General features: G+C 40.0%; 2 protein-coding genes and 1 long non-coding RNA gene across 3 annotated transcripts in view; 2 read left to right on the top strand and 1 right to left on the bottom strand.

Annotated features, from left to right (window-relative positions):
* The window catches only part of ahr1b (aryl hydrocarbon receptor 1b), a 43,146-nt gene extending 40,668 nt beyond the window's left edge, over positions 1-2,478 (top strand). The window contains exon 11 of the mRNA XM_030770411.1: positions 2,320-2,478. Within this exon, the coding sequence (XP_030626271.1) occupies positions 2,320-2,478 (159 nt within the window). The remainder of the gene's footprint in view (positions 1-2,319) is intronic.
* Positions 2,479-18,289: 15,811 nt separating this feature from the next.
* Positions 18,290-20,057, bottom strand: LOC115809607 (uncharacterized). Its single transcript, XR_004025238.1, has 3 exons — positions 19,831-20,057; positions 18,535-18,582; positions 18,290-18,410 (listed from the first exon to the last, which is right to left on the bottom strand). It is a non-coding gene; the product is annotated as an uncharacterized LOC115809607 (long non-coding RNA).
* Positions 20,058-25,941: 5,884 nt separating this feature from the next.
* On the top strand, positions 25,942-27,146 carry LOC115809605 (leucine-rich repeat-containing protein 15). Its single transcript, XM_030771332.1, has one exon. The coding sequence runs from the start codon at positions 25,968-25,970 to the stop codon at positions 27,033-27,035; it is 1,068 nt and encodes a 355-aa protein (XP_030627192.1). The 5' UTR covers positions 25,942-25,967; the 3' UTR covers positions 27,036-27,146.
* Positions 27,147-27,798: the final 652 nt, after the last annotated feature.

The following is a 27,798-nucleotide window of genomic DNA, read 5'->3' as shown; positions in this document are numbered from 1 at the left end:
GCACTGCAGTCTACAGTATAGTATGGTTCCCCCAGGCCTTTTTATGGTCCACTCAGGGAAAGGGAGACAGCAGCCCCCACAACTGGCCTCTGAAGCAGCCAAAGAGGAAGCCAGTGACTATGGGGCTCTGTCTGCTCTCATTAGTACTGACAATCCCAGCACTGCACATGTAGGGCACCATTTTGTTATGCTTTTCATTTGTTGTTTGTGGTAGTTATTTTTCTTAGTTAGTTTTTTAAGGTTCGCGAAGGTACGCCGAAGAAGAAAAGGAGGGATCTTTTTTGTAGAGTGAGAGTAAGACAGAAGCAGGGGAGACGCACAGAAGGACGATAATGAATGGGGCACGGTTGAGTCAACGTAGAGACGTTCGCTTACCGCCGGCCATTCATGCCCCCTGCTCCGCCTTCGCTGTGTTTTTGTTCAGGGTCATCGCATTCAGCTGAAAGAAAAATAAAGCTGCACTGGCCAGCCAAGCATGAGCCTCTCTGACCTACAATTTACTACCACCATTACCTAATGCAGAAGCACAAAGGAGTGGGTGCAGGGATTCTCTCGTCTCTCTCTCTCTGTCTCTCTCTCTCTCTCTCTCTGTCTCTCTCTCTCTCTCTCTCTCTCTTTCTCTCTCTCTCTCTCTCTCTCTCTCTCTTTCTCTCTTTCTCTCTTTCTCTGTCTGTTCTGTCTCTCTCTCTCTCTCATTCCCTCTCTCTCTTTCTTTCTCTCTCTCAGTCTGCTTAGCTTGCTTTAATAGAGCCAGGCTCATATTCCATACTGCATTCATGTCAGGCTTTGCTATCCACTTTCTGTATTCCTCATTACCTGCCTTTTTCTGAGTTTTTATTTCACAAGTAATGACGAATTAAAAGGCACAAAGGTGTAAACCACATGCCAAGATCCATCATCTACTCCTGGTGCATTCTGCTTTAAATAGCTCTTTTGGTTCACTTGCTTTTCACAAACTCTCAGCTAGAATTAGTTGTCTCAGAGGGGCCTCCTTTCTTATCTTGTTTATGGTCTAATTAAACATACTGAGCATAATTTTCAGGCTTGTATTGTTAGCACACATAGTTTTCCTTCCAAAGATACACTGCATGTTCAGGCATTTGGTTCAGCCTCCTACCAGATATATAAAAGACTACCATATATATACATACACACACACACACACACATATATATATATATGTAAACGAACTACCACACAAACATCCACAGTCTACCTTGGTTCAACATATACATCATCATATACATCATTTTACACGTGTGTGTGTGTGTGTGTGTGTATGTATATGTACGTATGTGTATATATATATATATATATATATGTGTGTGTGTGTGTGTGTGTGTGTACAATTCATTTTTCAGACAAAAAAACTATCTATCTATATCGTTTATTATTATTATTACTACTACTACTGCTGCTGCTTCTGCTGCTGCTACTACTACTACTACTGACTCTAATACTAGGTGTACTTTGTGTTTGGTTAGGCACAGATTGTTGTATCTCACCTCTGATATACATCACTACTGGTGCATGTGTAATATATGTGACACTGGAGTACAGTGGAACAGGAGATGTCCTGACATATGTTGCTATTATGCAATAGCACAGTTGTTATCAAAGTGGGTTCTGCACACCCCCACGCATGCCCTGAGCCCTTCTAGGCAAAGCTGAGCGTACTTTCTGTGACGCCAGAGATAGGGATCAGAGCATGGTGTGTTTGTGATGCTCTGGTGGTGTTAATAACCTTATGACCTCACTCAACCCTGGTCCAGTGAACATGTGCTGCCCAGCATTCAATGACCTGCTTTACTGCTTTATGTGATTGGGGTCAGCAGCCTATGTGCATGGCACTCCCATTCCTCTGACCTAGTGATCGCTAATGCCCGCTCAATTCTTTTTTTTTTTCTTTTTTTTTTGCTTTGTTTTGTTTGTTGTTTGTTTGTTTGTTTGTTTTCTGTTTACCTCCTTCCTCCTCCACAGACCGCACTACACTGATGTAGTCTCTGTCTTCATTAAATTTAAAGCGCCTCTTTCTTCTGAATTTGAACCCCAGTTTGAAGTCACTTATTTGTTAACATTGCCACTTGAGTATAGCCAGATCCCAGATTTTATTGGATACGTAAAAAATTTTCTAAACTCTCTCTAAACCAGTTGCCCTGATGCCTTATGACTATATATTAATGTGGTGCTGGCAAAGTTTCATTTTTAGTAGGATGCCTGCCGCATAATGTCTTACTGTTACCTCATGACAGTCTCTCACCATCTCTTAGTGAATTAGTGATGCTGACATTTCTTTCTTTTCTTGTTGTTTATTTTCAGATGGAGAACGGCTGCATTCTCAACAGCACCAGCGTGGCTTATACAGGAGGCTGTCTGGTTCCCAACGGCAATGTGGAAACGGCCGGTGACAGTCCTCATCCGTGTCCTGAACCCCTCCCACCTCTCCCAGACCCTCAGACCACTGGATTCTACCTCTGACAAAACTGAGAGGGGACGTCATTCCTGTTACTGCTGGTGGTTGTTGATATTCAATTTAAAAACAAAAAAAATGGACAAAAGAACAAAAGAAAAAGAAAAAAGGAAGCATGAGTTCTTTTTTTTTCCTTTGTTCAGTTTTATTCGTTCATTTTGCTCTGCAACTGAAATTTGACCTCTCCCCAGTAAAAGTCCTTGAAAATTCCAGTCATCAGTAGATTACAGAGATATTTCATTCATTATGATGCAGGAACTACAATACATAACATAATGCTCACAATGGAATGACTAAACCTATTGTTAAATATGGGTAATGCACAGTCTGATTTGATAACCAAGAAGCTGACCTCTGACCTTATAGATGCAGTTTAACCCAATCAGAGACAGACTGTGTCTGACAGATTAGTCTCTGTTTATTGTCTGTAAATGAAAGCTACAGTAAAGCATTTATAGTATTTTGCTCTTATTGAAATGATTGTCTAACGCAGTATAGAAATTAAATGTTGATATGAATGGAGAGGGGTGAGAAAGGGGATCTATTAATTTATTTATGCAGAAAGACAGGATTTGTTAAAGGACCGTGTAGTTACTGTTCTTCTATTGTATGTCTAGCACAAAGGCATTTACAGTGTCATTGTAATGTTGGTAAAGTTAGCACACAAGCATTTTTCCTCCTCATAACTTACAGATGGAGGCATCCCTTTCTGCTCTCGACGCTCAGAAAAAAAAGCCCCACTGACCAGTCCTATCATTAGGTCTAGTGGTCCTGTTATCCTGGGCACTTTTAAGATGGCGTGCAGAAGTGTTGAAGGGGGTACTCGATGCAATTAGCACTGATGTGTTTTATATATACATATATATATATATATATATATGTATATAAAATAATAAAACAAAACCAAATGTGAGAGCAATTCATCTCAAAAGAGATTCCTTAGTTGTTACTGGAAGCTTACATTACTCAGTGTGTCGTGTATATTGTAAAAGAGTTTAAAAAAAAAAAAAGAAAAGACAATATTATTTCATGAAGGTGCTGAAAGTTGTTTTATTAATAATAATGTTACTAGTTGTAGTATTATGAAGTCACAGCAAATGTTTTTTGAAAACTAGACTTTTTTTTTTTTTTTATTAATTCTTTGTTTTTATATTTGCAGACATTTCTTATGCGGGGTAATATTGATTCAGATTATTAACAGTGAGATAAAATATATGTAAAACAAATAAATAAATAAAATGAAGCAACTTGACAATCCTTTTAAAATGTTTAAAAAAGATAAATACAGGTTTGTAAATAGTTTAAAGGTGATTTTTGTATTACCTTTGTTGCCAGCACTATTTTAAAAAGCACTGCTACTTAACAAGCTTTTTTTCTTCCTCGAGCACAAGATGTACAGTAGTGTTTTAGAGATTTTTACGTAAATAGTGTATAAATACTTTCATTTCTGTATATTATTTTGTTTTGGAAGGTTTGACACTTTAGATAAAGAAACATGGTGCCATAATTCACTTTCCGGACTTCAATGTTTTACTGTATGTCTTAGAGATGATGTCATTAATGTTGAGTCTTTTTTCTTTTTCTTTTTTTTTTCTTTTTTTTTTTTTAATCATACTGAATTTTATTTTAATATTCTAACACGCTGAAAAGTTGATTGTAGATGTGAAAAAGACAGATACATATGCAGTTTTATCTATTTGTCTTTTGACTGCTTGTTGAAATGTACTCTTGGATCCTGGAAATAAAGGATTAGTGCAATCACACTGAATGGCATGTGTTGTGCCTGCTAAAGCACTGAGTGAGCAAAATTATACTGCACTTACCTAACAGGAGTGTTTTCCTGTTAGAAAACAAGACAAACATAACTCAATTTAATTTCCATTAACTTCCATTCCATTTTGTGTGTGTGTGTGTGTGTGTGTGTGTGTGTGTGTGTGTGTGCGCGTGTGCGTGTTGCATCCATGGTCAAAGAGGTGTCTGCAGAACTTGAGTCAGTGAGTCTGGCATCCTTCATGTGTCCCTGGGGATCGTGACAGATGATCCAGGGGTGGGTGGTGGCAAAATCAGTGGGCACTAGTGAGCAGTACACCACTGAAATTCAGTGTTGTACTGTTCACTTCATTTCAGTGATTAATAATAGTTGAAGTAACCATCTTTTGTTTTTAAATCAGTGTCTTGAAAGTGATGCAGCAAGTAATTTTGTTGTCGCTTTAGGACCAATTGCAAGTGACTGTGAATAACACCGCCTAACAAAATATGACAAAACTGAGACCAAAAAAAAAAAGAACTATTGATTTGCTGAACAGCCGCCCCGACTGATAACTGTGCCAAACACCACTTATGAGACTAATTTACAGGCTTAATAAAAATATTATATACAATATAATATTAGAAATATAAAAATCTGTATATTTTATCTGATATATTTGAACTTAAGCACATATAAGTCTACGTTTAATGATGAATAAGTAAGCTCGAAATTACTTTTTTAAAAAAAACCAAAAAGTCAAATAGGTAACTAAAGGGTAAAGAGTGTTTTTTTTCCGGGGGGCGGCACCAGCCAAAATTGCATGCTGGTGTTTTGCTGTGATACGCTTTGGGGAAAGCTGAATGAATCTTGGATTGTTCAAGGTTGCCTTGAGTCAGATTCGTACTGACAACACTTTGATCTGTTTTGTTGATTTGACGTTCTTTGCTTTGTGAGAACTGCCAAGGTAAAAATGGCTGACCAATTTACGTCAGATTTCTAACGTCAAACAAATGAACAAACGCACCTTCATTAAGCTCTCCAACCAGCTCCAGAACATCTCTTGACATTGTGTGCCGGTTCACGTAGATGTCTGGTTCAGAGCCACGGTGCTTTGGCTCAGTCGCTCTGCTGAGCTCTCCTTCATCAGATTGGCCGTGGCGAGTCTGTCACATGGATTCTGTGCTTGCACCTGTGCCCCATCCTAAAACAAACAAAGAAAAAAGCCCTCAGAATTTGATTTTTGCTTGTTCGTTTGTCATCTAGTTTGTTTGCTAATTTCTGTCAATATTTAAGAATTAATCGTTTCGCCATCAGTCGGAAACGTCCATATACAACATTTTCTAATGTCGTACATTTAGTGTAAAGATATTTAACACTAGAATTTTGTTTAGTTGTTATACAGAAAAAAAGAAGAACGTATAGCAAATGCCTAATGTAATGTAGAACAAATAGTTTTATACATTTGATCAAACAATGAAGGAAGCCTGAGGCAGTCCGCTTTCCATTTTGCCATGGTAACCTTGACAGTTAAGATCGTCCCGATCACCGGGTGCAAATGCAGACGTCGTGTGCCCAGCGAGTCGCGAGTTTCCAAACCTCTCTTAAAAGCTCTTATCTCTGTCCCACATCGATCGTATCCCCTTTTCACACCAGCCCATGTGTGAGAGCTCGCTTGGCCTAGCGTAAACAAACACACTCTGATATGTGGCAGCTCGCCGCTGGAGAGTAAACTAACTAACACATCCCGAGTGAGTGAGTTAGACACTATATTTTTTTAATCACTCTTAGTCTGTTTCGGTGCTGCGGCTATTTCAAGCCCCGAAACTTACTGGCCTGCCAAGTTTATGTTTTTGTCCATGATGAAGAAAGCGGATCAACTTTAGATCATAAAACACACCGTCTTCGTATATATCATTGTTGGAACACCTGCCAAATATTCAAGGAAAAAAAGACGTTCACAAAAACAGATGCTTGGTAAGAGGAGGCGAACGCTGCCAGAAAAAATTACTCTTTACTTCAGTTGTTTTGAACTGATTTTCTCCCTCGGTTGCTCATGTCTCAGGTGAATTAAAAATGAAGCGTTTGTTTGTGGCTGTTCATGGCATCTGAGGTTATGTTTTTCATTACAGGCCCCAGAGTACGTCTTTATTCTGAATGTGGAAAAACAGAGGCAAGGGAAATAGAATTTGGTTGTCAAAATATTAATGTACTTTTTTATTAGACCAGTACAAAGTCAAAGATCATACTTGGCTTCTTCAGGTCAATCTATCATACAATATTTATTAACACAGCATAAAAGAAAAACAAGTTCCTCTTCATATTTGATTTGAGCTTTATGTGGTTGAAATGTATTTCTCATTATTCTTACACTATGTAATTTTCCTAAGTACTGTAATTATTCAGGCCATATACTTGTCTCCATAAATCTCTTTGGAGAATAAAACATCTCTTCCCACAGACAGTAATGGTTTTATACAAAAGGATCTGATGTGTGTAAGTAAAGGGAAAAGAATCATGGTTGTACAAATACACTGGTTGCCTTTATATTTTGTGTTTTGTTTTGTTTAATAAATGGATAAAAATTGTTCAGGCAGAGACAAGAGAATGCTCTATGGTTTTATAGCGTGTTTTATAGCATCCATAGGAGTCCTGTTGGTTGGTTTCTTGGACTAGAGTTAAGGGATTTTTTTTCCCCTAAGATTAGTTTGTTAAATTTTTGGGCTATATTGCCATTCGAATGGAAAGTCTTTATTTAGGGAGAAATTTCCAGGCTAAAGATTAATCTTTATCTGAGGTATAAGGCCACACTCAGTCAAATACAGTTGAAATCTACACGGACAAGGCATTGTCTCCTCTATCTCCCACCCAGCTTGTCTGTTTACATCTTTAATGACCCGCATGGAATCAGTTATGCTACTTTGTCTTTGTTCCTGGATGAGACATGCTCACATGTGACACAATCAATCGGTGGAAAAGAGTCGTCTCCTTCACTCAACCACCTCCCTTCTTCAGCCTCCACAAAGTCTTCCCTGGCAACCGCTGCTACCCACAGCATTCCAGAGAGAGTGTGCAAAGCAAATGGAGGGATAAAGTGACAGAGAGGGCTAACCTGTCACTGAGATGATGTGAAACCCTGCATGTGTCTGTCCGCGAAACACAAGAAACATGTTCTGTCCTGCCAACATTACTGATTCAACTCTCTCTTTTCTCTCTCACTCAATGCTGAATACCTTCAATTAAGAAAGCTTTCTGGTTGTGTGTCACCAGACAACACATGAACTTCATCTCATATAGCATAGAAAAAAAAAATATTAAATATGCAGTAAGCTTCCATACCATACAGGCTATTTCTCTAATGGCAAAATGTACTACAGTAATGTACTGCCAGGGCTACTGTGAGGTTACCATCTTGAGAGCAGGATGACCTGGTTTTCCGTGCCCTGGTGGCTGTTCTTCTCCTCAGGCTATATAGACGCACAGGAGGGAGATAGAGCTCAGTGGACGAATCATAGAAAACCCAGTCATGTCCATATGGAAACAGAGAGCCATCCATGTCTGTGCCCTCCATCAGCAGTCACAGATATAACACAGCCCACCTCCCTGTATTTACATTACAGTGCTATTAGCGGGGGCTTAGGTTTAGCGGAATGAATTCAAAGCGCACAATACGGTTTGTATTTTCTAGGTTTCAACAAGTACACAAAAAGATAAATGATTAGTTGGAAGTACTTTTAAAAACGAATTCAAGTAGTTACATGGAATGATGTAGTATGTAAAACAGTGTGATCTGAATATTTATATTGGTTCATCTTAAAGATAAAAAGATACCAAACAATCTAATGCATGAATTCTGACATAAAGAACCAAAAATGAATAAATAAATTAAAATGAATACACCCTCCTTCCGTTTTTCAACAAATACATATAATTTTGCCATCTTTACCAGTTGTACTACCCAACATATACATATGCCACTAAAACAACTACTTTCTTTTACAGACCAAAATGTTAATGTAAAACAACCAGTTCAGTCTAGAGTGATCTTAATGCTAATGTGATAATGCTCAAGGAACTGTCAGGTGTCCTCGTGCTTGCTCTCCCTCTGTTGGTCATTTCCCCTCGACGTCTCCCTGCGACTGCTGTTTGAGTCCAGGTGCTAGGTTAATTTTGGGGGTGCATGTTTAGCTCTTTAATACATGTCCTGTCTGATGTCCAGCGCTGGGAGTGAGTGGGTGTGATATGCAGTCGTTGCGTGAGAGCGGAGCTGACAGGGAGAGGGGGCGCCCTGGCTCCCAGGGAGGAATGAGCTGACCTCATCTGCACATCCAAACAGAAGCAGACACCTCTGCCTTGGCTCTCTCCATCCCCAACCAAATAGAGAAAGAGAGAAAATACAGTCTCCTTCAGAGTGTGTCAGTGGCTGAAGGTAGATCGGGGAGGGGAAAAAAATGGTGTGATGCAAATTGCCAAATATTACAAATCTGATTTCACAAGAAAAAAGGTGTTGAAGCTTTATTTAGTCTGTTCGAGACTGTTTTTGTTTTAGCTAATGAGTGAAAAAAATTTCACAGTTTAGCAACCGTTGTGACGTGTCCAAGTAGTTTATGTATCTTCAGGATAGTTTGAACTTTCTCCTAAGACTTTCTAAAACGTTCTTCTGAACTTCGTATATGCGTCCTTAAAAGTGAACTTCCATTTTTCCGGCGAGTGAACCGGAGTGGTTTATCGATTGTTTCTGGCATTTTAAACTGCCTCTATTTTTATTGTTCTTGTGGACATTTGACATTCTGCACTCTCAGGAAAAACTGTTGCTACACAGGATACAGATCCCCACATCTCACTCTCCCTAATGATCGTCCATGGTGCTCCTGCCTCCTCCACAAACTGTCAATGCATGTTACTTCCACTACAGCTAATCCCCTCTCTCTCTCTCTCTCTCTCTCTCTCTCTCTTTCTCTCGCTCTCTTCCTTTTTCTCTCATTCTCTCACCGTCTCCTCCCTCTCCCAGAAACATAATCTTTTTTGTATATTTGGATTACAGTGTATGGTAACAGTCCTCTTAAGCAAGAGACAGTGCAGAGATTCATCTTGTCTGACAATGTAAGCAAACACAGTATTCAGGAACTGGGTGGTGCAATGATTTACCGAAAAGGGGGGAGAAGGGTCAGTCTGACATATCTGGCATTTGATGAAATGTATTATAGAAATGTTCCTATAACTTTAGGCGGATACATTAACCAAATCGCAGCTACTGAGACAACATTGCATCAATAATGTTGACCATCAAAGCAGGATTTTCCAATCCTATTTGTTTGGTTTTCCTCCATGCAGTTGAAAGGAATGCTTGTCTAAAGCCACAACTCTTAAGTCTGTAGGCTTAATTGTATGTTAGTCACAATTGATTGGGAAAAGCTTCAGATGACAACATCTAAAGCAATTTGCAGGAAGACTCCCAAGTTTCTATGATGCCTTTCGGTTGCGCCAGGAAACATTTTCTCCTCACTTGGAATGGGTTCACAGTGGTGCGCTCCATCAAAACACACCCATTTTTTGTTTTTTTTTACCAGGACGACTTCATCCAGACGCAGTGTTTTTCAGCTCCAGTCCTGGGACCCACCACACAGCACATTTTTTACACACACCTGTCTCCTCTCGTACACTAATGAGAAAATTCTTGGTAACTTGAATCAGGTGTGTTAGTACAAGGCTAGAACAAATATGTGCGGTTATGTACTTTCCCAAGAATGGAATTGAGAAACATTGTCTGAAAGGGTTCGTATTCCCTCAGTGTCCCACTCTGGACCAAGTTCTGCCAGATGCTGGGAATTAGATAATCAAAGTTGCCAAGCACTGCCAAGTGGCAGCTACCTGTGTTTGAAGAGAGTGTTTGTGCGTCAGTGCGGACATGCGTGACGACGAACCAAAATTTTTTGAAAAATTGAGCCTGAACTTTTTTTTTTTTTTTTTTTTTTTATCCAAGCATTTGAACTCTCTGGTAAAACTCTTGGGTTTGTACATTAGATTTGTTTACGTGCATTTCATTGCTTATTGGTCATTGGTTAGACAGATGTTTAGAAAGGCTTGGACTGAAATAGGAAACAACTGAAAATGTTTATCTCAAAAACCTCCACACTGGTCACTGTAGAGCACTTTGGAAAGAGAGTATTTTATATCATTGAACAAAACAGTCTTTTTTTTTGAAAAAAAAAAAAAAAATCAAATTGCAGCAACAGTTCTTGGAAATACAGATTTGACTTAATATCCAGTAGAACAGCTTTCATAAAGAGGGACAGAGAGAGAGAAAGACAGAGAGAGGGGGGGCAGAGAGAGAGAGAGAGAGAGAGAGAAAAGGGGGGGGTGCAGCACTAGCAGTGATGTGAGAGAATAACGGTGAAGAGAAAATGGGCTACATGTACGTCAGAGAGTCTCCTGTGGCCTCATAAGAACCTTTTTGAAGGGTTTTTTTTGGGGGGGGGGGCGCTATACATTTTATCAGGGACTGGAGGTCTGAACAAGGGTCAGGTTGAGGTTCATCTCAAGGAAATAGTTATCAGCCATTCCTAATGTCATTGACTGTACTATACATTCAAAGAGAATCCAAAGGCTCTACACACCACGTCTCCTCATGTAGATCAGATCTTGTGTTGATTCTTGGTCTCAGAGAGTTCTGACTCCCTGTTGAGACAGTCTAAAGAGAAACTATGACATAACATAGAGAGAGTTCTGACTCCCTGTTGAGACAGTCTAAAGAGAAACTATGACATAACATAGATCTGAGTCAAATCGACAAAAAAGCAAAAAGAGTCTCGTAAAATGCTACTATCAGCTGAAATAGTAAAAAGCCTTTAAAAACAGACAACAAGTTGCTACGTAAATTAACAGACATCCTGAAAGAATTAAAGATATGTGTTGTAGCTTTGTTATTAAATTCAACAACTGGGTCCTAGTAAACTCAACTGTTGGGCCCAGCTCTGAGTTGAGTTTTCAAAAAAATTTATGTTACTATCCAAATTTAAGATCATCCAACTGTTTAATTTCTGCAGTTGAAGTAGGAGAGAAAATAAAATAAATGATTATATTTTGCAGTGTAGTGTAATGTAGTCTTTTTGGATATACACAGGATATACACAGTTTGACAACAGCCTGTTAGGTTACCTCTACAGATCTCCTCAGGCATTACTGAGAAATCAACACTCTACACAGGAAGCCCTGGTAAACGCCTGCAGCAGTTTGGAGGGAGTTGTCAGTTAATACAATGTTATTCATCTCATCAGGGGGTCTTCTAACAGCCAGACAGTGAGATAGCCCATCCAGAAACAACAACAGCGAATCTCAGCCAATACTGGCCAGACCCAATTCCAAAAATAGACACTTGACAGAGGGCATCAGCAATGACTGGCCATAACCCAAACAGACTTTACCCATTGTTCTTAAATCTAAAGTTCAAGGCCAAAAAATGGGGTTGTGTGTGTGTGTGTGTGTGTGTGTGTGTGGTACATCAGTGTGGGAATAGGTGGGCTACCTCTCTCTGGAGCACTTCACAGTGACAATCTGTCAGATCTGCTCTATCATTGGTCTGTTCCTCACAGCAGGAGGGTAGGACTGCTACACAGGCAGGGCAGGACATGACACTCCCAGCAGGCTCAGCTGGTCGGGGCGACTGACTGGTGCGACTGACTAGTGACTGACTGGCCTCTTTGGTGCAGACCTGCAGCTGCATGGGATCATGGGATCACGGGGTCCCGTAGATACTGTTGATAAAAAAAAAACACCCAGAGAAAACGAGAGAGTTAGCAAAAATGAGTACAGGGGGGCTTGAGAATGGAATATTCCAAATGTAGTCCCAACTTCATTTCGAAAAAAGAGCACTTGTGAATAAAAGCAGCCTGATCTTTCCTTTTTTTTTTTTAAATTTATTTTTATTTTTCTCTGCAAAAAAAAAAAAAAAAAAGTCAGACAGTTCGGACATTGTTTTGAACAAGCAAATTTTGACCTTTGCCCTTTCATGAAAGTGTGTTGTGGGTGCTATGAAACATTGTGGCAGCTGGGAGCTTGTCCTCTATGTCAATATGCCAAAACACGTTTGATCAGGGATGCAAAGTACGTGATCTCCCATGGATACACCAGGGAAAGGCTAGCATCAAATATTTATGTGAGACTTGTCCACTGGACTGGCTGCCTCTCGGGATGCCTCTGCCCTTCGCACCGCGGCTTTTTATGGTATGGAAGTTGCTCGGGGTAACCGTGTCCGAGAGCAAACCTCACCTTAAATTTCGTCTTTGCCCTCTATCATTTCCTAGCTTAAATCTGATGTTTTCCCCATTTTCTCTTCATTCGGAGACATTTCGCTGATAGGAAAATGTCTGCCCCCCCTTAGAATGGCATTCATACCATAAAAGGTCATAACTCAGTTTGTGTACATTCAGTCTGGTCCGCATTTTCATAAAATAGGTACAGAAACACTTCCTTTTTCGCTTTTTTGATTCTGCATGCAGACTCTTTTAAAACAATGTTTTGCCACGAATACAAACATGGGTATTCATTTTTATTTATTTATTTATTTTTTTTTACATATTAATCGGTTTTCTCTATGAAACAATGGAGGATATGAAACAAAAAATTTAAATGAAAAAAAAAAAACAGTCTACATTTAAAAAGAACAAAACCTTGCACTTACTTCATCCACAGCTAGGGGTAAACTTGCATTATTTTAAATATAACTAAAGTCAATGTTATCATAAATGTCATAGACATGCTTGTAAGTGGGGCACATGAGGAGCATGTGCCAAAGCTTGGCTTTTTTTTTATTCAATTACATCAATGGAAATGTTTTTTTTTTATTCAATTACATCAATAGAAATGTTAATGATTTGTAGCTATAAAGTATATAACCTCAAAAATGCAACCTGTGAATCCCCATATTGTCTATTAGCTCAATTTCCTTCACGGCTGTAAAAAAAAAAAAAAAAAAAAAAAGAAAAAAAAAAAAAAAGCATAATTGTTGGTGTCCGTTGTAGTGATATCAGATTATGTAATAACTGGATTAGCCATCCCCAGTATCAACATCATGAGAGCTCCCATGCCTATCCAAGCGGATATTTTGATCAGCTTGATCACTAACTGAACAGAACAGCAAGTTAGCATGCTATGCTGCTGGTCTTACTTTATCGTTTGACTTTTCACGACTTCCTTTTCTCGCTAATGAAGAGAAACTCTGCTAATCTAATGAACACCTTGTCTTGTCTTCTGCTCAAAATGTGGGTTGGCTACATAGCCTCCGGTCAGGAAAACTACTGAGAAAAGTCAAGATCTGATCACGGAACTTCCGAAAAAAAAAATGAGTGCCTTCTATTTTAACAAGGGTTTTTGTTTGTTTGTTTTTTGTTTTTTTCATTTTTTGGTCACTGATAATGAAATTCATAAACAAAAAAAAGGAACCCACTTCCATAATCTGAGATATTATTCTCGACGAAATATACTTTGGATGGAATGTAAGGGGACCTAGCCCCTTCTGCGCTCTCCTCATCCATGAGTGGACCGGACAAAGCTGAACGTCGGCCTGTAATAATATGGGGTTTTCTGATTCAGAGTGGTTGGGTCACATTTTTTTGATCGGACGGATTTTGGAACGACTCTGACCCAGACCGTATAAAATCCTCGTGACTAAGTCATTTCTGGCTTCAATTTGATGCAGCATGATTTTTACGAGATTTGAGAAGGGCTCTTGTGTCTCTTCCCTCTGACCCAAACAACCCCGTAAACCGTACGACCCAAAGCCGCCTGCCGTTTTACTGCGACCCTGTTTCTCTCTTCACCTCATCTGACCCGCAATTAGTTGTCATAAAGGTTTACGATTGTTCCTGAAGCTTTTGGTCTGAAGCTGAGCGGCAGCGGCCCCAAAACATACCTAGGTGATGAGAGACCAAGGATTTCATTTGTTTCTTATGCTTTGCGTAGCCTGGCCTGACTTATTTAACTGGGCCACGATACGGAAAGTTACTCTTCTCTTTTTCTCAGCTGTTTTTTTTTTTTTTTCTTTTTTTTTTAAATGGATTGGTCTTTGAGTCACAAGAGATGAGTCATAGTAATGTTTTTTGATTGTTAGACCGCCAGAAGGAATCATAAGAAAAGGGGGAGAGCCTACTCAAAATATTTTGATAGGTCTTCACAATGCTAACGCTTCATGGGGTTGACTCTCTGGATCTGTCCTACAGACAAAGGTAAAACGGGGATAGAAGCAACTGTTCTAGCGGGCCCACAGACTCCATAATGGACTCTCATAACTGACGAATAAGAGTTTTAGCTCAGTGGTCTGCAGCTTTACTTATGATAGACTAATTATCGCTCATCATGAGCCAAAAGGCCTAAATATAAACTATAGTCTAATTATTAAGAAAGTAGCAGTGTTCTATGGGTTAAATAGCATATGGAGTTGATTTTTCATGCTTGTTTGGTCCTTTTTCTTCACTTTTATCTTGATTAGCATAATTCTTACAGAATTTTCCCTCACTCGAAACAGTCTGTGGAGCTCTTTCGCTCTATATATCAGTCAGTCTTTCAGGATATTTTCCTTGTTTCCACCATTGTTCATTATTTTGTGTTTAGTTGGCCTATCGGTCTAAGTTCAAGCTCACATATCCCCATTTCCGTCCTTTTATCATCCATTAACGGGAATTCAGGGTCATTTGGCACTCAGCTTTTTTCATAGCTTAACAGCATGCCATCACATATCACGGTTACGCTAGTCTTTTTCTCCCATAGTGGCTTCTGTTGAAGGTCATATTTCATCTGGAAAGTACACTACACAAAGTCAACCAATGACATGACCGACCAAGACATCCCAGGAGAGAAGCACAAGTGTAAGGAGAGAAAACACACTGTAGATGAACTCTCTCCCTCTCTCTTTCTCCCTGTGTGTGTGTGTGTGTGTGTGTGTGTTTGTTCGTGCCTGTGCATGTGTGTGTGTGTGTGTGTGTGTGCACGTGTGCGTGTGTGCGTGTGTTTATTTATGTGTGTATTTGTGTGTGTATATGTTCACCCATGTTGTTACAGCCATTAATAAAAATTGGGAGCGATTACATGTGAGTGCCCATTTCCCTCAGTGTTTGTCCTCCGGCCTTTTCAGACGGACTGTTTTCAGCATGCCACGGGGCAATGTGAAAATGGACCGCTCCTCAAGGCAGGAAAAGGAGAGAAAAAAGCGAGGGGGAGTGAGAGAAAGAGAAGGGGAAAGGAGAAAGACATAGAGTGAGTTGAGGAGATTGGAAGTGACAGCAGAGTGCTTTAAAGGCTGGCACAGAGAGCCAATTATACGTAAAATGTCCACTGTCTGTCCAGTCATCCTCCTCTCCTGCAAACACACACACACACACACACACATACACACACACAAACACACACACACACACTTCAGCATCTCAGCCCTGGAGGTGTTTTCTTTATTGAACTATGTTATGTCTGGGGATAGACTCTCTACTAAGATTATCTGTGCTCATGACTCTGTCACTGTATGTTATATACTGGAGAGTGTACATTGTGTTGACTGCAGACTGAGAGGAAAAACAGGAGTAAGAAATGCAGGAGCGTACAACTCATACTTGAATCCTGAAAACTGGGCAAGGAAAGGTCTACCAAAAAGAACAGTTCGGGTAATGAGCTATGTTCCCTGCAGCTATTACCTATTCCTATTTTTTTTTTATAAAGGATGTGAATAACATTGAGAGGCATGTTCTCTTTATCAGAATTAACTTAAATTAGACTGACTCTCTCTCTCTCTCTGTGTCTTTTATTAGGAGGAGAAACCTTTACTGTATTTTCAGTCTCTGCTGTTTATTTCTCACCCCCACAAAATCCATGCACACAAACACCACTCTATTTACTCCTCCTAAATATAGCAGAACTCTCTGCCATAATTAATAATTTTAATGCCTCGCATTAAGAGTTCTGGTACTCTGCCCCTTCTTTCAGTTTACAAGCTAATTAGAACAGCAGGGGTTCTTCAATGTGTGTGTGTGTGTGTGCGCGCGTGTGTGCGTGTGAACCCACACATCCACATTGGCACTATCCTGCTGAGAACAGCAGGAAAGCCACTCATCTAAAACAAACAAATCCTTTCTGTTGTTATGAGCTAGACAGCCGTTCTAATTCTTAGCCCTAGTCTACAGCTCTTAGATGGGACTATATGCTTGTCAGAGTCTCAAAACAACACAAACAACAGAGACGTCAGACTTGCTCACCCAAAAACAACTCCAGTTAGGCGCTGACATAGATTTAATGGTTTGAGAGTCAAACGAACCAATGCATGTGTTCTGTGTTAAAGTTAAAGTGCTTTGGCTGTCTGCCTGTTTTTCTGGAGTAAAGGATATGTTGAGTATATGTGCTTTTTGGCAAAGGAGTACTCAGTGGATTGGGCAATTACCCACATTATGGATGAGTCACATCAACGCTGCTATCTGAGATAACGACCAGAAATCAAACGGCATGGGAGAGGAAGGCAGCGTGAGCACGACCTGCATGCGCAGATGACTCACGCTGAGGAAAGTTCTAGTTATTTTTCAAGCTTTTTTTTATTCAAAAGACATTCTTTGCTTCAACCAAACTGTTCCTTTTTTTTTTCTTTCTTTTTTTTTTTTTATTACCAGGAGTGCTTTTCTCCTCCCCCTGCGGAGAGACGGCAAGCACAGAGAATTCCATATTTTGGCTTTGGGTTTCTCTCCACACACAAACTCTTATCAGATGGTAATCTACACCTCAGCAGAGCACAGACAATGCCTCTTTGTCTGTGACCTGGTTTAAACAGGACACAGAGAGAGAGAAAGAGAGAGAGAGAGAGAGAGAGAGAGAGAGAGAGAGAGAGAGAGCCCTGGCTGTAAAAGGAGCAACAGGCCGACAGTTCTAATTAACACTGCACTGTAAAAAAGAAAATAAAAAAAAAGTTAGGTCAACATTTAGCTCAAACTATGTTAACTTACTTGTTGGCTTTTTTTGTGTGTGTTCTTGTTTTTCCTTTTTATGTTTGTTTGTTTGTTTGTTTGTTTGTTTGTTTTGACCAACTCGTAACTTGGTCCCACTGCCTGGATTTACTAGGTCCTTAAAGTTGAAGTGGGGTTACTATTTTTTGTTTGTTTGTTTGTTTGCTTATTTGTTTGTTGTTGTTTGTGTCCTCAGTGTAGATGGAAGACACAGGACGTCTGAGAAGAGATCTTTACTACAGGGGTTTGCAACAGCTGTAGCTGAGGCTTGTATGAAAAATTAATGAAAATTCATTATAAAAACAGCAAACACTTATATCTCCAACATTGTTAGAATTGCTCAGTTATGGGTGAGTAATATGGCTTTTGATATAGATTTCTCCTTATTTTAAGAGACAGAGAGCAGCAGAAATATGGACATTTTCATGGGAAAATCAGAGACAAGCTATAAGGAAAATAAAAGTTTGCCTCTGGGTGTATCTTGTCAATTTATTCAGATGTAGTGGGGCCAAAGAGCAAAACCGCTAGAGAGTGACTGCAGACTGGAGTCAGATTTGTTCTCAATAAAAAATTCTCCGTCTTTGAAAGGAGAGGTTCACAAATCTTTGTCTTTTCTACATTGCATTTATTGCTCTTATACAACAGATGAGAGTTTTATGTATCCCCTGGACTGTGATGGCATTGTCTCAACATGAGCCTCCTCTGTTTTTCAAGTCAGGATACAATAGGCCTTCCATTTTTCTCTAAAAAAAAACAACAACAACAACAGTTTTTACTGTTTTATGCACAGCAACGTATCAAAACAACAACAAAAAAATGTCCATGCACGTATTCAATGTAAAAGTACGCATAGCGCACATGCAGTTTGATCTCTCAACTCCGTGCGCAATGACTTTACTGGACTGAGGATTTGAGCATGAAAAATGTGTTGACATCTCTCTATAATGTAAACCCGTTTTGTTTTTCCTCCTCCACCAAACTCCCTGGTTTATTTTTCCCCTTCTTTTGCCCACACTGATGCTGACTCACACACTGCCGTCATCTTCAGTTAGGTCTGACACATTGATGATGTCCATCTCTCTGAGGACAAAAGAATCTAAATATTTGTCTCTTACTCACCCACTGCCCCCACACTGAAATGACATTTCTTTTCATTTGTCTTTGGCGTTTTCTCTGGGGTTTTTTTCCATCCATTTCTTGTTTTTGCTCCGTCTCCAAACTGTGAGGAAAACAGGTTGATCGAAGTGTTGATTTTCTTTTGTTTTTTTGAAAGGTTTGTAAAGCAGACCACGCTTCAGACCTCTTTTTACATTGCAGTAAATCAAACCCAAATTTGAGCTCACATTTGAAGGAATTTCAGTTGCAGTCACCAAATTAGTCATTTCGGCCCTCTAGAAAAAAAAACAAAAAAAACGCTTTACTATAGCGCTACATTCAGAGTGATGAATCACAGTCAAGGGGCAAAATATCTGAAAAAAAAAGAACATTTTGAGTTTTCTCAGCAAAGTAGTAGTCAGAGCACTTGAGGCTGAAAAGAGTGAGTTGATTTTAATAGAACTGAACGTCCTGTTACTAAGCGTGCAAAGTGTTATTGATTTATGTCTGATATCATGATACTTTCCTTCATTTTATTCTCCAAGACTGACACTGGAACTCACACTATTAAAGCAGAACCGAACAGGATGCTCCGTTTCGTTAGATCACGTACAGAGGGTCATAACAATTCACAATGTCACAATGATGTCTCATCTTTGTCAGATAAACACACGCATTATTGTTTAACGCACGTCAAACAGGGGATGAGACAGCACAAGTTTGGGATGCCCTTTGGTTCAGAGAATGGTCTGACTGATTCAGATTAATCACATCACGGTCGACTTGATGACCCCAATTTTGCCCAAGAAGCATAATTAACCAAAGTGTTGAGCAGTTTATTTTTTGTCTTTGGTTTTTTTTTTCCATGTGATTTTTTTTTTTTAATCGACTTAAGCGCCGCGTCAGAAGTTGGGAAGGCTGGGAGAGTTTAACTTATAGCATTATTTTACACGCATGATCAGAGAGCTGTGTTTTTTCTTCTTTTTTTTCAGAGAGCTAAACATTTCCTATTTGTGTGTGTTGTGTTTAACATGTCCAATCTGTTGAAGAGTTTGGTCAAAATCCGGTCTGGTTCCAGACCACTCATTACTGAATGGAACATTTTTATTCACATTCCATTTCATAAACATGCCTTTTTTTTCCCCCCCCTCTCTTATTCCGACTCCCTGGGGTTGGCACAGAGGCTGAATGAACCCTAGTCCCACCCCAGAGCAGAATCTTGGCCCTAAAACTGTACCGTCTTTCCCAAACTTTGGGAAGAACACAGTGTACATTCCAGCACAGGACTGATTCAGAACACAACAGAGTTTGTTTGAATGTAAACGAGGCTTGTGTTTACTTACGATGGATGAGTCAGTAGTATGTAAAATTTACATAAATGTTGTAGAATATTTGCATAGACGTTAAGGATGTATCAATGTGGGGGGGGGGGGGGGGGTCTAAAGTGCAATATGTAAAACTGTTACAGCACAGAGGTTCAAACAGTGTGTGAGTCTGTTCCAATATGCCATGAAAATGCTGAGAAAATACAGAAAAATACTGACCAAGAACAGACAGGACATGGAGCTTTTTCTCTGGTCTTCTTTGTCTTCGCCTCTCTGAAGTAACATCCCCTGAAATACACCAAACTCCATACACCATATAAATACACCAAATGTACCTCTCTTTGCCTTCAACAGTGTTCCATGCCAATTTTGGTCCACAGACACTCAAGCACAAATTTAAACCAAACTTCGAGAGGACCCCACCCCCACCTTTCTCTCTTTCTTTCTGTCTCTCTTTCTCTTTCTTTCTCTCCTTCTCTCTCTCTCTCCTTCTCTCTTTCTGCCTCTGTATGTGTGTGTGAGCACATATGTTGTGTTACTGAAGTAGGTGTTCGTTTATGCATGTGTTTCTGTGTGACTCTCTGAGTGACTCTAATGACTGTCGCTAACTGCCTCAGTCTTATCCCTTCTTAGACTCTCTGATTCTCCTCTTCACTTTTCCCATTTTCAGTCCATCTCTTCTCTCACTTCTTCTCCTCTTTTCCTTCTCTCCATTGCTTTGTTTTGCTCACTTATCTACCCAGCCCCCCTTTCTGTCTCTCTCTCTGGCAACTATGTCTAACCTCTTGGTCTTTTCAACTTCAAAACATTTAGGCGAATGAATCACATTTAATCTGTTAAACAGAACTTTACGTGCCCCGGTCCTCCTATCCTCAAACGTCTTTTTATGAAGTTTTTTCTTTTTTTTTCTTTTTTTAATCCTTTTCTCACCCTTTCCACTTCCATCCCTCTCTCTCTCCTCGGCGCTGTCGGAGCGAGGTGTTAAATCTGAACTGTCCGTTACTCTGAGCGTCCAGCATCTCCTTTCCCTCTCCTGTCGGCCTCTGGCAAACACTTACGACACATTGACACTGTTTTTGCCAAGTACAGTGGACAGCTCTGAGGCTTTGGCTCTCGTCGACGGAGCAATGGGCTCCGTACTCTTTCTCACACTTTCTCACAAGCCACACTGGTCATGCAAAAATGGTTTACTGCAACCTCAATCACTCAATCTTACCATAACTTTTTTATGTTTATTGCACTGATCTGTGTTGGCTTTTTGGTCCGTGCTTCGCGCTGCAGATTTGTTTAAAAAATTCAATATTCGGTTTTTATTTGAGCCATATTTGGAAGCTGAATTCAACTGGTGTTTTAATCCTAAAAAACAGAGGGTTCGGTAAACTGGCTTCTTTGTACACATAGCGTTGAGAAATGATTTCGACGTCTTAATGGGTATAGTTCTTTGCTGTGAGCGTACTGTGAAATGACAAAAAGATTTTTAACAACTATTCTATAAGAAAGTGGGCAAAAAATACTATATGGCAGACTAGCATTTGAAGCTTATACCTGGGGAAAAAAAGCTTTAAGTTAGAAGACTGGATGTCTTCATAATTGTGATTTACAGGAGTGCACTGTTTTTCTCTGTATCTTCGTCAGTGTCTCAAAGTCTCTAGACTTGTTTGTGTGATCCTTTGCCTGGAACGCACTTCTGCATTTTAATGTTGTAACATGCGTTTCAAAAAGATGTTCTCATTCTAGGAATCCGAACAAATATGACAGCTGTAATTCATGTTGTTGGTTTTTTTTTCCCAGAGCAGCTGGATGAAATAATAGGAGACCAGCATGGTTTTATTGCTCTCTCATAGTCTTGTTGTCATATGTAATGTATGATTTGTGTATGTTCTTCTTCTCTCTGCGTTTAGATACTCACACTGGCCCCTCTGTCGTAAGTCATCATCATTACCTGCCGTTCCACTGTTTTATATCAACCTTATAATCAGACACAGTCAAATGACCTCACCAGGGTTCAACCAGGCTGGAGTTTAGAGGTCTTAGGGGGTCTCTCAATGCTGTCTGCTTCCTCTCTCTCTCTCTCTCTCTCTCTCTCTAATTCTCCTTGTGTCTCTCTCCTCCTTTCCCTGCCTCTGTTCTTGTCTCTCTCTCTCTCTCTCTCTCTCTCTTTCCCTCTCTCAGTACCTTTAAGGTGCAGATTGGATTTTTGAAAGCTTTTCTAAGTCCTAACAGTTCTAATGAACAGTTCTAATAAAGCCCTACCCCAAACTGTAACCTAACAGGTAAATGTTCCCTGCCAATATAGTGTATCACCCTGATTGGTCTCCTCTAGAGTTTTTCTAAAGCAACATAAATTTGCCCCGTATCCTCAATAGGACTGAAATATGAGTGAATGGCCCCACCTGCTGTTCAGATTTAGAACTGCATATTACTGAGAATTAGAACCGCATTATTAGAACTGAGCTTCCCCAGAAATGCAAATGCAGTTGGATCGTAAGCAAATTTGACCTGTTCAAGATTTACATCTTTAGACTGGTTACTGGTCTGTATAAAGACTCGATTACAGCATCCCATTGGGTGATATTTATATTTTAATACAGAGAAATCTACAGTAGTTGTAATCTGAGGATAGCTGCGGAATTAGACATTGCCGTGCTGTACCGTCTGCGTTTTGTGAACTGCATGTAATGTATTGACCCACCTTTGACCAGAATGACTGCTTCGCTGTGTCACAGATTATCTGTAATTTATTTTTCACAGAGAGCAGGAGGCAGCTTGTTCTAAGCTCCACCCCCGCTTATATATGCATTCAGTAAATTCATCCCCGACCTTGCATGAATTCTCTTAACCAGGGAACGTGTTCTTTTCGGCTCAGGTTACTCAGAACACTTGTGTGAGACAGACAGATGGACATCGTCCGTGTGTTACTCGCCCAAGAACACCTTCAAGAACAAATCAAAGAACACCCTCATCAATTTAAGACCTGAGTTGAAAAGAAAATTAAACAGGAAGACATTTCAGTTAATAAACGGTGTTATTAACTCTCAATTCTCACTCAGGAAATAAGCTTCTTTTTATATATATATATCCTGAGCGTTCCATATTCTCTGCACTGATAATTCTAACCGACTTTTTGATCGCTCTGTCACCTCACACTCTGATGATTTGATTGCTCTTTGTCACCTTACGTTCAAAGTCAACATGACGGTTGTGACAACACCAGCGATGTGAAGCATTTCAACACCACCCTGTAATCCAGGCAAAGGATTACAAACTCATCTTTGGCTTTCCTCTCTCCCCCCCCCTCCCTCCCTCTCTCTCTCCCTCTCTCTCTCCCTCTCTCCCTCCCTCTCTCCCTCCCTCTCTGATTTTCTCATGAATTTGTTTCATGCTGCAGCTTGCAGAGATGTTTGAGTTGCTCTCTGGTCTCCAGCTAAGGCCATAATCCTGGCAAACAACACCAATCAGCATGTATGGTTTGAGCCCATCCATTTTTTATAAGGGCTGGGCTTTACTTACATTTTCCACAGAAAACACTCTGAGCCCTGTCTATCAGCCTCCATTCCCCTTCGGCCCTGCTCTCTGTCACTCACTCCGTGTACACACCCAGCCTGAATTACGCGTTCACAAGACTTACTACTACATTTTAGATGGGATGAGGTAGGTTCTGATTTCGTTTCTTGTTCTCTCATCCATTCCTCTGCCCCCCCCCCCTCCAAAATATGTGATATTTACCTTAGCAGACAGTGTTACATGATCTTTCTTTAACATCTTTTAATTGTGGTGGATTTTGTATTCCTGTATTTCTGCGTGATTACTAAATCTGACTTGAATGTATCAATTCAAATTGATATGAAGAATCAGAAAGCAACTGAGTTAACAGAAATACAAATGAATTAGAATTACAGGATTAAAATCAATTTTAACACTCTTAAATAATCATATTTGTTTCGATTATATGGCTTATTACTTGAAGTACTCTAGTTATTGTATGTCATTGCAGATAAAAACTTCTCTCGGTGGGGGAACTTCAAGGAATTTCACCATACTGAATTTTAATATCTCGTAAGCATGATTATGCTTCCTCTCTCCAGCCTCAATTCTGAAATAATCAATTCTGATTTCATTTTGAATGCCAAGGATTACTCTGAAATTAACCAATAACTCCCAGTTCTGTTCATAACTGACTTTAACTGTGAATGCATCTTAAAGACTTAGAGTATGGTGTCAGCCACAGCAAAGGAAATTTCCAACCTCCACCATCCAGGTGCTCACTTTCAGCCGTCAGCATTTTTGAGGTTCTTAAAAAAAAACCATTTTAAAATTGTGTAAAACCTGAAATAGTTATGAAACTCTTAGTGGCACAATGTCTATTTCTGCGTATGAACGTATGTATGTACAACTGTTTAATTATGAGAGAATCAGAGGGTCTTCATTCAAGCACGGAGAGTTGCCATAATTAGAGAACATGTCCACCCTGGGCGAACAGTCCAGCGATTTATACCCCGTCAGTCCCGTGCCTCTCGAGCACGATCCAGCGAGACCTGGAAAACCTACTCATTTCAGGTCAGGTGGGCTGGAGTGTAAGACAAGTCTAAATGAAACACAAACCCACATTGGCTCACCATTCTCTGCAGACACCTGACACCCAGGGGTCAAATGAACAAGAGAAAAGCTGCCCACCTGCACAATATTATTATGAGTGGAGTTCTGAGTATATTATAAGCACTCAAGAAGCTGCACTCAGAGCTCCGCTCATAACATCGACAATCTCCCATACATCTGAATCCTGCTGCATACAGCAGTGTGTCCAGATGTTTAGTCTTGAGCAGTGAGAACACAGTAGCGAGGTAGTACTTCTCTAATCTTTTTCTCTCTCTCTCTCTCTCTTTCTCTCTCCCTCTCTCTCTCTCTCTCTCTCTCTCTCTCTAGATGAATCAGGACAGGTCATATGGTAAGGCTTCATCACATGTGTAATTTAAATGAAGATAAAGTTAAGAGAAAAGAATAAGATGATTTGAATGAGTTCTTTTTCCTCCTCCAGAAGGATGCTGCTTATATATGTAACACAGGATGATGTACAGTAGATGCATAGGAACAGATGTTGAATAACAACAAAGGTTCAGTCTAATGAGAATCTGTCTATCCCATAAGATTACAACAGACTGTGACTGCATTGCCTCGAAAACTTGTCTAAGATACAATTTCTCAGTGTCTGGTTGTCATGCTCTAAATCACTCTGAGATAATATCTATCTGAAAACTGAATTAAGGCTGATAAACATCAGCGTGAATCTCATTATTTCGGAGAATTAATTCCATGTCATAACTCTTTATTTAAAGATAACGCATTCAATTATATTCAGTGTGTCAAATTATTGCGTATATTACGCAATGTCATTAAAGTATAATTTCCAGGGAAATGTTTATTTTTACAGTGGAGTCCATGGCTGGTAATAAAAATGGCCAAAGAAAGAAAAGGCTCAAGGCAAATAGAGGACTCATTAGAATCACACCCATTTTCCCATTGCAATCTCTTAAACATCTCTATCCATTCTATACATGTAGATTACATCTCTTTTTTTTTTTTTTTATCCAGAACACGTGAAAACCATGTTCATAAATTCAGTCACCCGTCTTGCCTGGGCGAGAGGTTCGGTTTGAAAGCAAAACTTTTGAAAAGCGCTCAGTCTCTTTTACTCTTACCGGCAGCGGGGGTGTGAAATATTGATGAGTCTCTTCTGTCCCTTTTCTCTCTCCTGTCAGCGGCGGACCCCCTTCACAATAGCTTCTCTTCTCTTTCCCCAAGGCAGTGTAGACACACTGTCCACCTGTGACTGGTGCTCCGCTGAAAGACAAAAACACACAGCGAGTTCAACAGACCAGCTGCTCACAACACTCAGGTAAGCACCTATTTAAGTTTATTTGCTTTTATGCTCCCTATACCATAGTTTAACAGCGTAAAAAAATGATTGCGGATTAGGTTTCCAAACTTGTGACAGGAATTATGCGCGTTAAGAAAAAAAAAAAAAAAAGTTTTATCCTAGCGTCGGGAAGTTTTGCTTTACAATGGGTTACTAAACATGAAATTTGGTATATGAATACATGTGATATGCAGCAACCACTGAAAACATATCTTTATACTCTTCTCCTTTTGGTGCTGCAACAACGTTTTCAAAACTCTTAATATAACGGGGTGTTGGGTTTCAGAATATTTAAACAAGTTGTGATCACCCTTAAGACTTCTAAGTCAATGGTTTGAAATACAAGTCTTCATTAGATCTCACGTCACAAAAAAAAAAAAAATGTTCACTTAATGTGTATTTCTCACCACTTTCATAAAGGTCTCATCCTGGAGGAGACAAGATGTATCTACTCTGGGTTCTCCCTCTTTTGATGGGGGTCCACTCCAGGAATGCGCCACAAAACAAGTCTTGCGTGTTAGGCTGCAGATGCCCTTTGGACCTAAAAGTCATTTGCAAACATGCTAGCCTCACTAATCTGTCCATCAGCCTCCCCCCACTCACGGAAGATCTGGACTTATCCATGAGTCAGCTGATCTCTATCCCATCAAGGGCCTTCCAGACCACTCGCCGACTCCGCATACTGATTTTAAACAACAACAATATCAAGGCGTTGGCCAACGGAGCCTTTTCACCACTGGAGAGGCTTCACAAGCTGGACTTGAGTCAGAATTTGATCTCCTTCCTGAATGAGAACATCTGGATGGACTTGGGCTCTCTGAAGGAGCTCCTTCTTACGCACAACAAGCTGACCAACCTGGACAGCCGTAGTTTTTATCACCTGGACACGCTGCAGAGGCTCAACCTGAGTCACAATGAAATCAACGCCATCCAATCACGTGCGTTCGGCAGTATGAGCACCTTGCGGCAGCTGCACCTGGACAACAATAACATTACTTCACTCAAAAACGGCATGTTCTCCATGCTCCGTTCCCTGGAGGTGCTGAATCTGAGAAACAACAGCATCATGTTCGTGGAATTTGGAGTATTCAGCCCTCTCACCAGCCTGGCGTTACTTGACCTTGCTCATAATCAGTTAAAAACCATCTACTTCAAGACTTTCCTGAGTCTCAACACCTACAGCACCCACATCATGCTAGAAGGTAATCCCTGGAACTGCGACTGCGATCTGCAGAGAGTGTTCTGGAAGTTGTGCGATGTAAAGAGGCTCTTCCTGGATGACTACCACAACCTGACATGCAAGGAACCTCCTTTACTCACGGGCCAAAGCCTGAAGCATGTGGAAACTCAGCTGTGCATCGCTGAAACTGTCACCGTGCTCATCATTACAGTGACCGTGGTCATCACGGTGCTGGCTGCCATCGTCATGGCAGAGAGGAAGAGAAAGAGACAGGGTCAAGATAAGCACTGGACAGAGGGAAGTGATTTATCCTGCGATTCACAGAATTAAACAGGGTTTGATTTAGGCAAACCTCCGTTTGCTCGACACTGAAAGTGTCCAATTCCAAACTGGAGAGTTTTACAGATCCTCTGATGTTTGCTTATGTTCCTGTGCCTCCAGAGTCAAAGTACTGCCATATTACACAAGGGCTGAAGTCCAGACTCCAGTTGAATTTCTGATGGAAAATATTCCTCTGGCTAATGTGCCGCAAACACTGTTAGAGATCATAATTTCTTTTGTTTAAAACTGTACATTTTTAAAAACTTGTTGTGTTGGCTCCATAGATATTGCAAAAGAAGTACTATAGTGGCATTTACATTTTGAAAAAGGTTCACTTCTGGTATATTCTGTATCATTTATATAGAGACCATATTGTAAACTATGTTTAAAACACGGAATTGTTACGAGATCTTTTTGTGCAAAATTTGTATCTCTTTTTTTTTAAATCTATTATGCTGAAAGTTTATTTCCCCCCTGTGTGTGTATTTAATGCAATCACAATACAGTTATAACTAAACAATCCAGTGCTTCATTGATCCATAACTGCTTGTTGAAACTATGAGCAAAAGTAATTATTCATACTTATTTGTACTCTTTACTTTTATAAGAACTAATTCATCTTTTTCACCTGGGTGCATCGAAGAACTACGTACGTTTCCTTGTCTGCTATGTTACTTGTAGAGGGTCGACAGTATTTGACACTGGAGTATTTTTACATGTGTTGTTCAATGGCACGCCTGTAAGTAAATGGTCTTTCCTGTAACTTACACGG

Source organism: Chanos chanos, chromosome 4, assembly GCF_902362185.1.
Source record: "Chanos chanos chromosome 4, fChaCha1.1, whole genome shotgun sequence".
Classification (NCBI taxonomy): domain Eukaryota; kingdom Metazoa; phylum Chordata; class Actinopteri; order Gonorynchiformes; family Chanidae; genus Chanos; species Chanos chanos.
This window is presented reverse-complemented; position numbering and strand designations above follow the sequence as displayed.

What these genes read in the sequence shown, in the direction of transcription:
- LOC115809605 (XM_030771332.1), top strand. Translation starts at nt 25,968, where the DNA reads ATGTATCTACTCTGGGTTCTCCCTCTTTTGATGGGGGTCCACTCCAGG.